Source organism: Chaetura pelagica, unplaced genomic scaffold (assembly GCF_000747805.2).
Source record: "Chaetura pelagica isolate M959 unplaced genomic scaffold, ChaPel_1.0 scaffold314, whole genome shotgun sequence".
Classification (NCBI taxonomy): domain Eukaryota; kingdom Metazoa; phylum Chordata; class Aves; order Apodiformes; family Apodidae; genus Chaetura; species Chaetura pelagica.
Genome location: NW_009953218.1, coordinates 135,594 through 151,070, shown reverse-complemented (window position 1 = coordinate 151,070; position 15,477 = coordinate 135,594). Strand labels below are relative to the sequence as shown.

The 15,477-nt window shown below is 38.5% G+C and overlaps 1 protein-coding gene across 1 annotated transcript in view; it reads left to right on the top strand.

Annotated features, from left to right (window-relative positions):
• LGR5 (leucine-rich repeat containing G protein-coupled receptor 5) overlaps positions 1-15,477 on the top strand; it is a 52,146-nt gene that overhangs the window by 35,976 nt on the left and 693 nt on the right. The window contains exons 7-17 of the mRNA XM_009997717.1: positions 259-330; positions 1,134-1,205; positions 1,311-1,379; positions 1,526-1,597; positions 4,499-4,564; positions 4,778-4,849; positions 5,781-5,852; positions 7,798-7,923; positions 12,763-12,908; positions 13,616-13,699; positions 14,917-15,472. Of these exons, the coding sequence (XP_009996019.1) occupies positions 259-330; positions 1,134-1,205; positions 1,311-1,379; positions 1,526-1,597; positions 4,499-4,564; positions 4,778-4,849; positions 5,781-5,852; positions 7,798-7,923; positions 12,763-12,908; positions 13,616-13,699; positions 14,917-15,472 (1,407 nt within the window). The remainder of the gene's footprint in view (positions 1-258; positions 331-1,133; positions 1,206-1,310; positions 1,380-1,525; positions 1,598-4,498; positions 4,565-4,777; positions 4,850-5,780; positions 5,853-7,797; positions 7,924-12,762; positions 12,909-13,615; positions 13,700-14,916; positions 15,473-15,477) is intronic.

The following is a 15,477-nucleotide window of genomic DNA, read 5'->3' as shown; positions in this document are numbered from 1 at the left end:
GTGCCAGTTTGCAATTTACTTCATCTGAATGGTTTTGTTCATTTAGAAAAGTGCAGAATTCCAGGTATTATGTTGCTTCCCTTTTCTTTAGCTTTTTTTCAGTTCTGTCTTATTCCAGAAAACAAGGGCATATCTTTACATACAGGCAATTTTCTTACTTAAAACAAACAATCAAACAAATCTGTTGTGCATTGTGAATACAAAGCTTGTGCCTTCACTTTTTCTTTCTTACTGTGCAAACGGTTTCTCCTTTTGTAGGGGATTTCACAGCAATAATATCAAGTCAATACCAGAGCGTGCATTTGTGGGGAATCCGTCACTTATCACAATGTAAGTGATAACACTCTTTTCAATGGCTCTTCTTGTCAGAGAACATGGAACTTGGTATCTTATTTGTCGCTAATTGTCAAATTGGTCTCTTTCTGAGTGCACATCATTACACAAGGAAACAAGTTCCTATCTCTCCAGCTTTGTGGAAAGAATGGCAGTTTGCATGCCCTGTTTCAGGGAAGCGAGCAGTGGTCTCTGGCCTTTGACCTTTTATTTGAACTTTTTCTTCTGAGTCTTTTAGCATTACTGGCTATGTAGAAGTGAGCGGAAACTACTCGTGATGGATTCCAGTCTAAGTCTAAGTTGCTTTACATGAGAATGAATCTAATGGACAAACCTCAAAATAAGAAATTGTAAAATAAATGTAAGGAAAATTGCAACCTGAGCAATGCTATTCTATGAGTAAAAGCATCATGGCTTCAAAAATGCAGGGGAACTTCTTCTGAGTATGTGAAGTTCTGACTTCTTCACCTGCTAAATTTAAACTTGTTTCAGGTCATAGCAAAGTTTTGGATTTCTATCTTTGCAAACCAGAGAGGAAGAGGGAGCATTTTTTGCCTGGTTTCTGGCTTTAAAACCAAGAAAACAATGACTACGTGTATATTCAAAATCTGAAATGGTGGTTGATGGATATAGATTAATGGGTTAGAAAAGCCCAGAGGAGCACGTCTGCAGCAACCAGAGGCACACAGCTTGTCATTCATCATAGAGAGTTTACTCTTTTGCTTATAGAATAATCATGTAATATATTTAGAATATTTTAAAATATTTTTCGTAAAATGTCTTTTTATCTCCTTTTACAGACATTTTTATGACAACCCTATCCATCTTGTTGGAAGATCTGCTTTTCAACACTTACCAGAACTCCGAACTCTGTATGTGTTTACTTCTTTATTTTAATAGTCTTTACAGACCGCAGCATTAAAGTTGTCCTACACGTTGCTCACCACCTGTATTGAAATGATGTTTTAAAATTCTAGGACTTTAAATGGTGCTTCACAGATAACCGAGTTTCCTGACCTGACAGGGACTACAAGTCTGGAGAGTTTGTAAGTGCTAGAGAAATGTTTTTGCTTTCTTTTATTACTTTCATAGTGACTTATTCTAAGGAATGTCCTAAAAAAAGAATATTTTGTAGTCTTTAAAGAGCATTCTTTTTCATTCTTTTTTTTTTTTTTATAAATACTTTCAACAGGACACTCACTGGAGCACAGATCACCTCTCTCCCCAAATCAGCTTGTGACCAGTTACCTAATCTCCAAGTCCTGTACGTTTCAGTAAGATTATTAACATTACATTAATGTAAGAGATTAATGGACAAATTAAATAATTATTATTTCAAAATTACCCAATTACTGCTATTTCTGTGTATCACGTTACTTCTTAGGAATTCAACTCAGTGAGCAGGCCCCTGTGTTACTCAAGAAGTTCACAACCCTCTTATCAATCAGGATTTCCCATACGTTGCTGAAAAAGATAATTGCTTTGCATATTTTCAGGAAAGAGTAAAATGATTCTTGATTTCACTTAAAGAACAACAGAATTACTTTGTTTACATTCATTCTGTCTCTCCTACACTGGGGTTTGTTTCCTCACTGGGGCAGTTGATTCAGTGAAGTAAAGGGAAAATATAACTTGAGTAAGGAGTGCAGTTTTGAGTCCTGTTTATACTCCTCTTTTAGTTTCTTTTCCAACCAGACAGAAGTAGCTGACTGAATTTTTAATAGACTATTCCCTGGCATAGTTGGGGCATAGTTTGTGTACTAAATATCCAATATTATTTTAGCTTGGAGGTTTTCTTGGAGTTTGCTTAATCACTAACAAAAGTAATCACTGTGTCCGCTTCTTTGAGAATGAGCCAACAGCACTTTCCTCTATGTATTACATCACTAGGAATGTATTTGGTATTAGTTCTCTGGCCAGCATTGAAATAGCATTAATTATTACACATTATTTGAATACCAGTGTGGATGTCATGAACATTTCCTGAAAAAATTAAGTTTTAGTTGATGGACTCAATATAATCATTTCCAGAATGATAAAAAGACAGAAGCAGTCTGTTGCCAGAGAAAGTCTGCACACAGAATTAAGTTTAACTATGTCCTGTATTATTCAAAACCCATAAATAATCTCACGACAGAAGGCAAATAAACACTATAGTCATTAAAAACCTGTACAGTTCATAGTAGAGTAGGACTGTCCATTGGAAATTTCATCCTGTATTATTAGAGCTGAAACTTAAAAGGATAAGGAATCAATTTGACAACAATTGTATATACTCAAAGCTGCTCTTTCCCCAATCCCATGAGATTGGAACCAGCCTGCCAAGCACAAATTTAGGTTTGCCCATTCATTTTGCCTGGGCCATCAAGTATAACAGTGTGCTGAACCCCACAAATGACCTGGAGCCTGTGACCTTGAAAGGGCTTCCTGGCTCAGATACATGCATAAACACTACAAGTGCAAACACAGCTATAAAAGACAATTTGGGCATCCTACCTAGCCACTAGTACTTCCAGATGTTTATTAATGTACATGGAGGCTTCCTAGGTGTCTGCACACCTGCAGCAAAAGGGTATGTGAGAACAGGGTCCCAGCAGTCCTAGAGATGCCCCTCAGCACAACTGGGTATGCACCTCCACGTGGGAAGCAAAGCCAATTGCCCTCTACTGGTGCCAAGAGCCTCGTGTATAAACAAAGTGGGGAAAAATCCTTAAAAATAAAAAAGTAAAAAAATTCCTGAAGCTCTAACAGAAACTGAGGGGAGAAGGGTTTCAGTTTTGTTTGGGATTTTTTTTTTTCAGTATGTGAAGAGGAAATGTCAGTCTGTACAGAATTCAAGCTGATCACACACTTTTAAGAAGACTAAAGTCAAAAAACTGTGCATCACAGAGTAGCCACAGTCCACCAGACATACCAAACATATTTTACCTTGCCCTAAAAGCTTCCAGCTCATTTGAATTCTTCTTTGTCCTGTCTGATTTGGACCACAGAGTATCTGTGAAAAATACAAAAACAGAGGCCGTAATCTTCCCTGCTGTAATAAAATATATACCTATATTGATGGTCACCTTAGCACATAATAAAAGCAGAGTGGAATAGCTTGAAAAAACACACAATGCACCACTTCCACAAATCAAATATAAAATATTCCAAATGCCCCTGATGGAATAGTAACAATGAAAATAAAATTTTACCAAGGGTGTAAATGGGTGGATGTCAACCAGTGAAAGAATTTGAAACAGGACTAAAACGGGATTGCTCTTTTACGTGACAATATTGGATAACTATGGAAGATTACATTTTTCCTAGTTATAAGCATAAGCTTTTTTTGCGTATTCTTTTCACAAGCAAATTTCCCATTCAGTTTTCCCTGAGCAAGATGTGTGTATAGGATGAGACTGTTGGGTGGTGGGGGTGGGTGTTTGATTCCTGGGTGTTTTTTTTCCCTCCAATTTCTGCAAATTGCCTGTGCTTGTTTTTCATTAGTTATATTATACTATAAATCAATCCAGATGTTTCAGTTATTCTGTAATTTGTTGTGTTTTGGCTCAAGTCTTTTTAAGGTTTCTTTCTTCCATGTAGTGATTGATTTCAAAGTCAGTTCCAATATTTTTTTAACTGCTCCCCTCAGTTATAAGATGCAACAGTCTAAGAATCAGAGGCAATACTGCTGAATTAAAAGTGCAGAATGGACAGCTGATTACAGTTCATTATGATTATTACCAGAAAAATACAGCATCTTTTCTGAAAAAAAAAAAAATTAGTATATATGTTTAGTAGATTATTTTTAATGGTTTAAATATTTGTCACAATGTAAACTTTATGAAGTCTGTGATGCAAATCTGATATTCCCTATGAGCAGATGGCCAATATAATTACTGAAAAACACTCAAGAGAAGTCTGCACTTCAGGCGGGAAATCTTCAGGCAATGCAAGGAATTTGCAGACATAGGTTATGGAGTTAATACATCTTGACTTTTCCTCTCCTATCTCCTCCTCAGTTAGAAATCAAAATCTGACAGATGGGGGATAGTAACTGAGTTTTAATGTTTTTGGTCTTCTGTGAGTGTGGATAAAAACAAGTTATTTTAAATTGAGCATGAAAGTGGACAATGAAAGATCTTTTAATGTTACTTTGATATTAATCTTTTCTTGTGTGTTACAGGGATCTGTCTTACAACCTGCTGGAAGATTTACCCTGTTTTACTGCATGTAAAAGACTCCAAAAAATGTGAGTGTCAAACCATCCTAAAAAGTCTAAGAAGAGGCATCTATAGACAAATCTGTTTGAGCGTCATCACCTTGCTTATTGCTGGCCAATTTGACGTATCCTAAATACATACCCTTATGCTATATTCAAGTGGATCATAAAAACAATACAAAACACCCCAAAGTGCTCTCCAAGTGACTTTGAAACTGAGGAGATTCTTTTTTGCTATTTCAGTGACTTGCATCACAATGAAATTGGTGAAATCAAAGCAGACACGTTTCGGCAGCTGGCTGCTCTTCGGTCTCTGTGAGTACAGCCCTAACAGCTATTCACCCGGGTTCTCAAAAACATGCAGCATACACTGTCTGCCCCAAAACAAGCTTGTTTTTGCTTTTCTTTGATCTTTCACCCATCAGGTCATAACTGTGAAAGCAGAACATGCAATGTGAAGTGTAGCATCTGCAGCAACTAATTCAAAGTTGTAAACTTACAGCTATAAAAGCTGTTCCTTTTAAATGTTTCTCATTTGGAAAAGGTGATCGTCATGGGTCCCTTCCAGCTGAACTGTTCTGTTCTATTCTGCTCTCTCCTGAGAGAGATACTGAGCCAGAGTTAGTATCTGTTGGCAGGTTCATGTAATAATCAGCTCTAGAGAGCATAAAATCTTATTTATAGAGAACAGTGTAGTAAGAAATAGATTCTAACCGCGTGTCAGTTTATAGTTTTCACTCAGACACGTACGATAGCAGAGTAATTTTGTCAAGAAATTTACTCATGGGTGTAAGTCTTTGTAGGATGAAGCCCATACATTTTTTTAAGAGTTCTTTTCAGGGTTTTTTTCAGGGCAGTGAAGATTGAGATTAGGAAGTTAAGCCTAATGACAATGGATTTGTTCTTCTTGGTCACATCATGAGGACCCCTTAAAAGTAGTCCATATACCCCACCCTTCTCTCTTCTCTCTTGGGAAACTGTGAAGCAGACTGAAAATAACTGTGTCAGACTGCAGAAGGCATTAAGAAGTTCTAAGAGGAAGTTGTCAGTTTAATAACTAACATCATGAACTGACTAACATAATTTAAAAACTGGAAAAAGATTTTTCAGTATGAGCTATGCAGAAACTTTTAAAATATTTGCATGTAATTAATACCTCTTTTATATTTAGGCCTCCTAATCAAGTGTATGAAAACTTCCATATTCACTCACTGGGTATGTAATTTTCCACTCACTTTTCTTGTAGGGATTTAGCTTGGAACAAAATTAAAATTATTCACCCCAATGCCTTCTCCTCTTTACCATCTCTGATCAAACTGTAAGTATTTGTATATCTTCTGTATTCAAATTGTCACATTTTTCTTGAAAGAGCATACAAAAAATTAATAACTTCGTGCCCCACTCAGCAGAAATTGACACTTTCTCTATTCTAATCTTCTCATCTGTTGAATCCATATTTAAATGCCTGCTTTCTTGTAGTTCACCTCCTATAGGTATTATGGCAAAGCTGCATATAACACTGTGTAATTAGAGTGATTTGGAGTCCATGAAGCATATCAATGTATCTGCCTTTCTTCATTCAATTTGTTTGCAGTTTAGTGTCTTTTAGCAGTGGGGGAATATTGCCTGTTTTATATCAGGACTAAAGAATTGGATTCAAAATTAAATAAGAAACATTTTTTCCAGTAAGCATCTTTATTTCATTGTTCCTCATTCGATGGGATATTTTTTCTTCTTTAGTAACTTCAGCCAGAGTAGTTTGTGGTCAAAACATCAGCAATCCAATCTTGCATGCCTTGTTCACAAGTACTTCTCAGTCCTTACTAACTTTTCCCTGTTTCCTGCTGTCATTGTAATGCCACTAAGGTGTATCTCTGAGGCATTGGATGTATGGGAAAGATGTGAAAGAAAATTACTTTGGAGTCGTCCTTGCTCCATGGTTTTCACAAAGACATATTGATGGGCATCTGCTCACAGATAATCCAGTAGCTGCTGGGAAACCTAAAATTGGAAAGGGCATTGCTTTCTGTTGATCTGGAAAGCCTCCCCTCAGAAATTGCGCACTGGAAAATGTCCATAAAGAGAGTATTACCTATGGCATCCCTTTCTGGGTGCCCTTCTCAGGATTTTACTGCAGAAGAAGGGGCGAGGGAGCATCATGCTGCCAGCAGTAAATTGGTAGCTTTGATCAATAGCACAGAACAGTCAGGGAGGGTTAAAGGTAAAGCCCTTTAACACACCTACACACACAGAGAGCAACACTGAGTACCAGTGTTTTCTGAAATATTAGTCTGCAACCCTGGTCTGACTGCAATCAATGGTCATTTTTGCTACTGCAGTAGCAGCAGAATGTCACCTTTTTTATTCCACTATGTTGTGAGCAGGAGGACACACACACACAAACAGTCTAAACCAGGAAAAGTAGAAGACCATGAATATATGTCATGTCTAGCCCCCTAGATTTCAGTAGATAGTCCAAGAGACTTTACTGTAAACCCTTGGGCGTAAAAGCATTTCAGCAGCATCAGATTCCCTGTCTTCCTTCTTGACTGTTGACCATCATAAGTATTGCAGTATAGGTAATTGTGAAGAGGACTGAAAAGACTTACAGAATAAATGAGAGAGGGAGAAATAGAGAGTAGAATACCTCTGGACTTCCCCCTCTTCAATTGCTTTACCATTTCTCCTTGATCACAGTCAATTTTTCATTCACTTTTTTTACTTTCCCTGTTATATATCCATGCTCTGTGGTGTCTTTGTTCAGCTCCTCAGACAAACCTCAGCTTAGAACTGTTACCTTCATCTGCTCCAGCCCTGTCGTCTCTTCTCCTGAAGGACACGTCTTCCCCATGCACCCAACCTGCTCCCTGGGGAGCTTTCAGGGCAGCCAATGCTCTCTAGCATCCCACTGAATCCCTTCAATTGTGGAAAGCTCTTCTGGTACTGGCTCCCTTCTATTGAACAGATTTTCAATTCATTCTCTAGTCTCAGAAGCAGCACTATAGAAGTTTGGAGTCAAAATTTGGCAACAGAGACTTAGGTAACTGCTGGGCATTACTGTTAGCTTTCTGCTAGGCACATAGACGTGTACCCCTGGCATGGTGCTGCAGCTTTGCTCTGCTGACTGGGGCCTCTCTTTAGTGCAGACATTTTTGCTTGAATCAGAAAATTCTAACCTGTTTTTCCAACATGACACTTCTAGTGCTGAAGAAAAAAAAAAATAATGAAAGCCTGTAAGCTGATTTTTATTTGCTGTTATGCAGGGATGTGTCATCCAACCTTTTGTCCTCTTTTCCTGTGACGGGGCTACATGGTTTAACTCATTTAAAATTAACAGGAAATCATGCCCTACAAAGTTTGATATCATCTGAAAATTTTCCAGAACTCAAGTGAGTATATCATTAAAACTAATAAGCCACATTTGTGTTCATGTGCAATGGAAGGTGTGTCAGTGTGTAGTGCGTTACTTCGTATTGTCAGTCTTTGATCTGTGCTGTTAAAACTAAAGCAAATATGATAAAAATGATAGACTTCTTTTATTATGCTCACTTTTAACTGAAGAAACTATGAAGGGTTTTGAAATATTAACCCCAGAACTTGCTTAGTAGGAGCCACATCTGCTTCCTGGTGATACGTTTCAAAAGCTGTTAAAACAATATTGCTTGAAGCTTAGTGATAGGCCCTTCTTTTGCTAGACTGTGCTTACAAAACTTCCATTGTATTTAACGAGAACACAGCAAATATCAAGGGAAGAAGTTCCAAAATATTTGGCCTCTTTTGTTTGAACGTGTTTTTCTGTAATCTTATGATTATGATTGAGATGATGCTTTGCCATTATTGCTAACAATTTTTATGCTAGTCATTTTCTGCTGGATGCTTTGTGGTACAGGAAGGAAATATTCTCTAGAGATCATTTTCAGCTCTTCCATTCACTGGATGACCATAGAGAAATCACAGTAAGGAGAGTCTTGCCTCTGACATCTGGGTATTTGGGAGTGTCCACTAATTCTCCCTTGGTTTTTTTCTTTTAATTAGAGGATGCCAAGTGCAGCGTATTTTTTTCTATGTTTCACTGTAAAAGGTTTGATATTATAAAATTTGAAACAATTAAACAGTGTGCACATAGTTACAGAATCACCATATGCTTGAGGTTGGAAGGCACCTCTGGAGGGTGTCTTGTCATCACCCTCTGCTCAAGCAGGGTCGCCTGGAGCCAGTTGTCCGAAACCATGTCCAGAAAGCTTTTGAATATCTCCAAGGATGGAGACTCCATCCTTACAGAATCATTTTGGTTGAAAAAGACCTTTAAGATCATCAGTTCCAACTGTTAACCTAGCACCAGACAGTCCACCACTAAACCACGTCCCTAACACTGTATCTGCACTTCTTTTAAATACCTCCGGGGTGACTCAACTGCTCAAGCAGTTCTCTGCTCACTGTATTTGCATTTTGAGGTGGAAAGGTCTCATGAGTCTTAGCAGGCAGACAATTCAAGGAGACATTATCACTGATTAAAAGGGCTGGAGTGTTTGGAGCTATCAATAAGAACCATGAGTAGAAGTGCGGAGGTGATTAAACCTCTGTGCACAGCACTGGAGGGATCCATACTAGAACACCTATGTGATGGCATGTTAATAGAAACAGAGGGAAGAGCTGCAAAAAATGGTTCCAAGGTTAGGAAACAATGCCTTAAGAGACTTAATAAGCCAAATATTTATAGTTTGACACAGACGAGTTTGGGCAGTGACTTCATCACAGTGTGGAAATCTACTCTGTAACAAACATTCAAAGTACTAGAGGCCGTACTCCTCTCTTACACCAGAGACCTTCAGATGGGTCTCAGAGGTCAAGAAGCAAGTACCAGAAGAAATTGTGAATGGTTGAGACTGGGCTTCTGCCATAGTTTTTCTTCCTTCACTCATTTTGCCCACGTGTTGAGACAGGTGACAATCCTAAAATACCTGAAGGTTCTTTAAAAGAATGTGAATATAAGAAAATTGTTTACTCCAACCAAGCAGATATATAGTGATGTATATACCAAGACCTAGAAGCATGAGGTGCTGCAATAGTCCTAGAATAATCCACTATTCAACTGAATTATGTACAACCAACATCTTTTTAATTCTTTTATCAAAATTATACTTTATACTATTTTTTTTCCAAAAGGAAAGTTATGTACATTGCTCAAATACAACTACAGTGTATTAAGTCTGGGTAAGCAGTTAACAAGAATCTGTCAGGCAGTAGCTTGGGTCTTAAAAAAAAGGTATGAAAAGTATGATTAATATACCAAGAGCTGTTTAACATCTGTAAGAACAAATTGTATCCAGTCAGGAGATAACGGGGTAAAATCCTCACCTGGAGTCTGCAGGACTTTCACCATGGATAAAAATGAAGCCAGGACTTCACACAGAATCACTGCATGAAGCACCAAACTTGAACAGAGATCTAAACCAAAATGAAATTTCACTCTTTGTAATTGTCAGAACAAGACAGTGGTTACAACATTAATAACAAATTCCTGAATAAAAGCTTCCTGATCATCTAAGTGGGTCATGGCTGTTCAATACACAGACACATCAAAAAGCTGAGCATCCTCTGCCCCACCTCCAGCGATGGTACAAGCACACTCTGCAGACCTGAGCCCAGCCTGATATGGCAAGCTATGAGGAAGTAATGTCAGGCTGCCAGCCACTCCTTCCTTCTTTATCTAATGCTTTGATTCAGCACTGTAAAGCCCTCAGTGATTTGCTCCATCCATCATAACTGTGCCTTCCCATTCACCGTCAACCTCACACCTTTGTCAGGTGGAAAACAACCTTGCCTTCTCTGCTGCTTAATCTAAAGAAAAAAATAAATAAATAAAAATATCAAGGAGATAGATACCATCAGTAAGATAAGCAGTGTATAAAAATAAATTCAGCCAGGGTTTCTAAAATAATTTAATTTGACAAAGTCCAAATCTAATTACCCACATCAAATAAGCAGCAGCCATAAAAAGGACTGCTTCCAGCACTGTGCAGCTGAGAGATGCTGCCTTTTTGTTGTTGTTGTTAAAAGTAGCTTTTGCAAGAAAGAAATTCCTCTGTCACCACAAAGAGCTGATACTAATTTCCCTGCACTGCAAAGTCTGCATTGTCCTCTGTGGTCTGGGTCCCAGTCCACAGAGCCCATTCTGTGCAGTTGCGGCCTACAGAGAGGGTAAGAAATATGAGTCTTGCTCTTTAAAGATAATTGAAAAGCAGTGGGGTTTTTTGGCTACTTCATTGAAGCAGTGAACCAGGACAATGTGAGAGGTCCACATCTCCAGTGCATTACAGGCTGGCAGGCTAGTAGAAGCCCAACAGCATGTGGAAATCTGTCATTATTAAGCACATAGAGCTGTTTGGATACATGTAGTTAGTCCCTTGAGCCTAAAATGTCCACTAGCGTTTCAATTCCCCAGCTGTATCAATGTCTCCAAAAAGATCTGAAGCCACAAATTGCAGTGATCACCTTGTGGAACTGTCAGTGTTTCTTTTGATAAGATTTTTTGTTTGGTTTAGTGAGGAATTTTTTTTCAGAAAAAGGGTGTTTCTGGTTGTGGATTACAATTTTTTTTTAGCCCAGGTGACTAGCTATGAGTTAATCTAGTAATCCATGGCTTTAATAATAGTTTATTTAAGAAAGGCTTCTGGGAAATGTGTTCAAAATTGTTTAATCAAGATAATCTCCTACTTTTAAATGAGGGCACGCACAGAAATGGGTTGGAAATTAAAGATTTAAATCTGCTGGCATGAGGTTGCTTTATAGTTGGATCTTGTTTAGCTTGAATTATTATTGAGTACCTTAAAAATACATTATGTAGCCTTTTGTACTGTGTACGAGGGTACAGATTATTGTTGCTAATTCCCAGCAGAAATGTAAGTATCTCGAGTCTAAATGCCCCAAAAGGCACTAATTAAAAAATCACTGTAGAGCTTAGGGATCTGTTTGTTCCCCTTTGTATCAAGCTTTTGGCTAGCACACAAGTTTAAGTCCTATTGGCACTGGGCCTGATTCAGATTGATTTCTTTGCAGATTTCCCAGGGGGTTAGAGGTTGCTTGGAATGCTCATTATGTTAATTCACATGATTAACCTGTTGAAAGTAATCTGATAGGAGGATATAGTTCTATTTTATTCCTTTTAAGTCAGAATAACTTCTAATCACCTCTTTGTCATTGTATTTTTTTGGTTTATTGGGTTTTTGGAATTAACGTGAATTGTTAGGTTTTACTCTGTACTATTTGCCAGCTGTGCAAATTAAATATCTCTACTTCCAGAGCATAAAATCTAAGGAATAGAAATAGTAGTCTATTGAACTTGAGTGATGTAGTTCTTCCATGCTACCCCAGAATTTGCATATCCCCAAAGGAATTAGATTTGAAACATACCAGAAATGAGCCATTTTCTGACAAAATAAACCCTCTAAAATCATTGAAACTCACTGACCTATACCCAGTTATGTGGTAGGAATACCACTGATGTTAAAAGAGCTAGGAATGAGCATCCATTGTCCTGCAATGGCCAAGCTCATTTCTAAGACAATTAAGAAAATATTTTCCTCAGTGGCATTTGTTTTCACACACACTGCATTTCTGATCCATTCACCTTTTGGTTTAGAACACTGCTTCCTTGATCTGTGCACAAATAACCATCTCCTTTTTGCCATCTTACTATGAAAAGAGGTGGATCTGGAAAGAGGTGGATAAACTTTGAATTCCAAAAAATCTCATTCTCCCCAAACTGGAGAAATCCCATTTGGGAACTGATGATTTAATTTTCCCTGTTAGGCAGGTAGATGCAGTTGTAATCTTTGGACCTGCTTTGTTAAAAGAAGCCATTAAGAAAGCAACATGGAGAAACTTGTTACGTGTTAAAATTATGCAAAATTCTAAAATAGAAATACAACTCTACAAGTAAAGTTCACTCAACAACTCACAGATTTCCCACTTCCATATTCCAAATGCGTAAGAAAATTTCATTGTGCCTTTACTAAAATTAGCCTAGAAAACATCTGCATTTCTGATGTGGAATTGTATTTATGAGTCTTCATTTAGTATTAGTCTGGCTGATTTTTACCCATAGATATTTTTACTTTCAGTCATGGTTATTTAAAAAAGCACCTTTGTGCTAGCAGTAGAGGAGCAGCACAACCCAGTAACTCTGGTACTAAACCAGTGTGGCATGCTTCCTTATTCTTCTACAGGGTCATGGAAATGCCTTATGCTTATCAGTGCTGTGCCTTTGGAGCTTGTGAAAGCCACTACAAAATCTCCAGCCAGTGGAACAAAGATGACAATAGCAGCATTGACGATTTTCACAAGAAGGATGCTGGGTTGTTGCAAATTCAAGGTAATCATCATCTTTGGCTTTGGAACCTACTTGAAGGCTGTGAGTGGCCTGTGATGTTAAACAAATCCTGTACTCTTTTACAGTCACAGAGTGAGCCTCTCCCTCTCTCTAACCCAATAGTGTGTTAATCAAGCATTCCTGTGCTTAGAAAACTCGTTTCAGGTCTGCCTTTCAAAAATCTCACTCACTTATCTTTCCATCAAAATAATGTGGGAAGGAGGGAGAGAAACCGGGAACAAAGTGATTTGGGCCCAGGAAGAAGGGAGGGGTGGGGTAACATATGCAAGCCCTGCTCTGTGTGTTGTCTGTGTGTTTGATTAGTGTGAAATTAAAGTATTTTGTTTTCCCCAAGTTGAGTCTGTTTTGCCAGGGACCTTAATTGGTGAAGAACTCTCCTTGTCCTTTGTCTCGACCCAGGAGCTTTGTCCTCCTCATCCAGAGTGTGTGAGGGGGGCAGCTGAGTGAGCAGCCATGGGGCTGTTCTTTGTTGTCGTGTTGGGCCCAAAACCACAACATGGTGCCAATTTTTAAAATAATACTGAGTACAGTAATTCAAAACCAAGTAGGCATATGTCTGCTTCTGCTCACAGTTTGGCAGGCAAAGGGACAAGACCAGGCCTTAAATACCACAGATGTTTTTGCAATTTGTGCTGAAGAAGTTTTCCTAAAAACTGCTGTATCAAATCTGGGTATTTTCTCCCCAACAGATGAGCGTGACTTTGAAGATTTTTTTCTTGACTTTGAAGAAGATTTGAAAGCTCATCATTCAGTGCAATGCTCACCTTCTCCAGGTATGAAATTGCCATCCAGATAGGAACCCAAGCACAGTATTACCAGATATTCTAGATGCAGAACAAACTCTGAATCTGATACTAGGGAGGACATGATGTTTTGCAGTAATTTGATGAGTTTAATACAGATACAGTGCGCAATAATATAACATTTTGCATTTAAGTCCAGAAAAGTATTCAGCTACTAAATTCAATTATGAGTGTAACAGAAGTTTTGCCAGTCCTCAGGTAGGTCCTCTAACAGCAAATAATAATACATTTTATAGAAGTTAAGTAAAGAGGAATCAAAAAGGGAGGAAGCATAAACATTTAGTACCATTTGACCAGTACATATTCTCCTATGTATGTCATAAAAACGTTCCTGCCTTCAAGCTGAGTTATCATGAGACTCAAGAGAAAATTTAGCTTCCATGCTGATCTTTCAAATGGTATCTTAGAAAACTTACAAACTGGCACAATAGATGCTTATGCCTACTGGATAGCAACAGTTGCAGTCACGTGAAGCGCGTCTTGGCTTCGAGGTTTGTGTATCCATTGAGAATCACAGACACTGTGAAGGGCTTGCTTTGAGAGAGCATGATAAAGAACATTTCTCAGCCTGCAGAGCATTCAGCTTCAACCATACAGCATATTCACCTCAGTTCTATGAGACTACACCACAGGCTTCAAGCATAAGGCCCTGATTTCAGCAGTGGTTCATGAGAAGCCGCTCGAAAAAGGCAGCACTTCCAAATGCAAAGACAGCCTCAATTTTCTTGGTCTGTGTAATGACAAATACCCAAAGTGCATCTGTCCATATCCAGTATGTCACACTTCACCAGGACTCATTAGCAACCTGTCCTAGTTTAGTGAGAGGTATCTTTTTCAGCTTATTTTCACACACTGGCAAACATCACAGCATTTCTTGAAACTACAGACTGGATATTTGTCTTGCAGTTGTACCACTAGGGAAAAAAGAAACCCATAGACTCTTTGAGCTGAGGGACAAAGACTCGTGATCTCCAGTAATGCAACATCCATATGAGCAGCAGCATGTTGTCAAGTTCTTGAGTTACTCCAAAGGAAAAGCAAATTTCCAGCTCCCCTTTTGGACTGAAATTCACTGCTTGGCTGTGCTGTGAATTTGGAAGAAGCATGAAATTTAATGTCTTAGAAAGCACAACATTATTTTTAAATTTACAGGTGTTTCCCTTGTCCTCTTCATTTTGTCATTTCAGGTCCCTTCAAACCATGTGACCATCTCTTTGGTAGCTGGCTGATCAGAATTGGAGTGTGGACTATAGTGGGTTTGACCTTTGTTTGCAATGCACTGGTGTCTGCTACAGTTTTCAGATCTCCATTGTATATATCCTCCATAAAAGTTTTGATTGGTTTAATAGCTATTGTAAATGCATTGATGGGTCTGGCCAGTGGAGTACTGGCCAGCGTGGATGCATCCACTTTTGGCAGCTTTGCTCAGTATGGAGCACAATGGGAAAGTGGAATTGGTTGCCAAATAACTGGCTTTCTCTCCATTTTTGCTTCAGAGGCTTCCATTTTCCTCCTCACCCTGGCTGCACTGGAGCGTGCATTCTCTGTAAAGCACACTACAAAGTTTGAAACAAAATCCTCCTTTGGTAATGTAAAAATTGCCGTTTTCTTTTGCTTTGTGTTGGCACTAATCATTGCAGTGATGCCACTCCTCACTGGGAGTGAGTATGGAGTTTCTCCTCTTTGTTTACCTCTACCATTTGGAGAACCCACTGCGATGGGCTACATGGTAGCACTGGTCCTGCTGA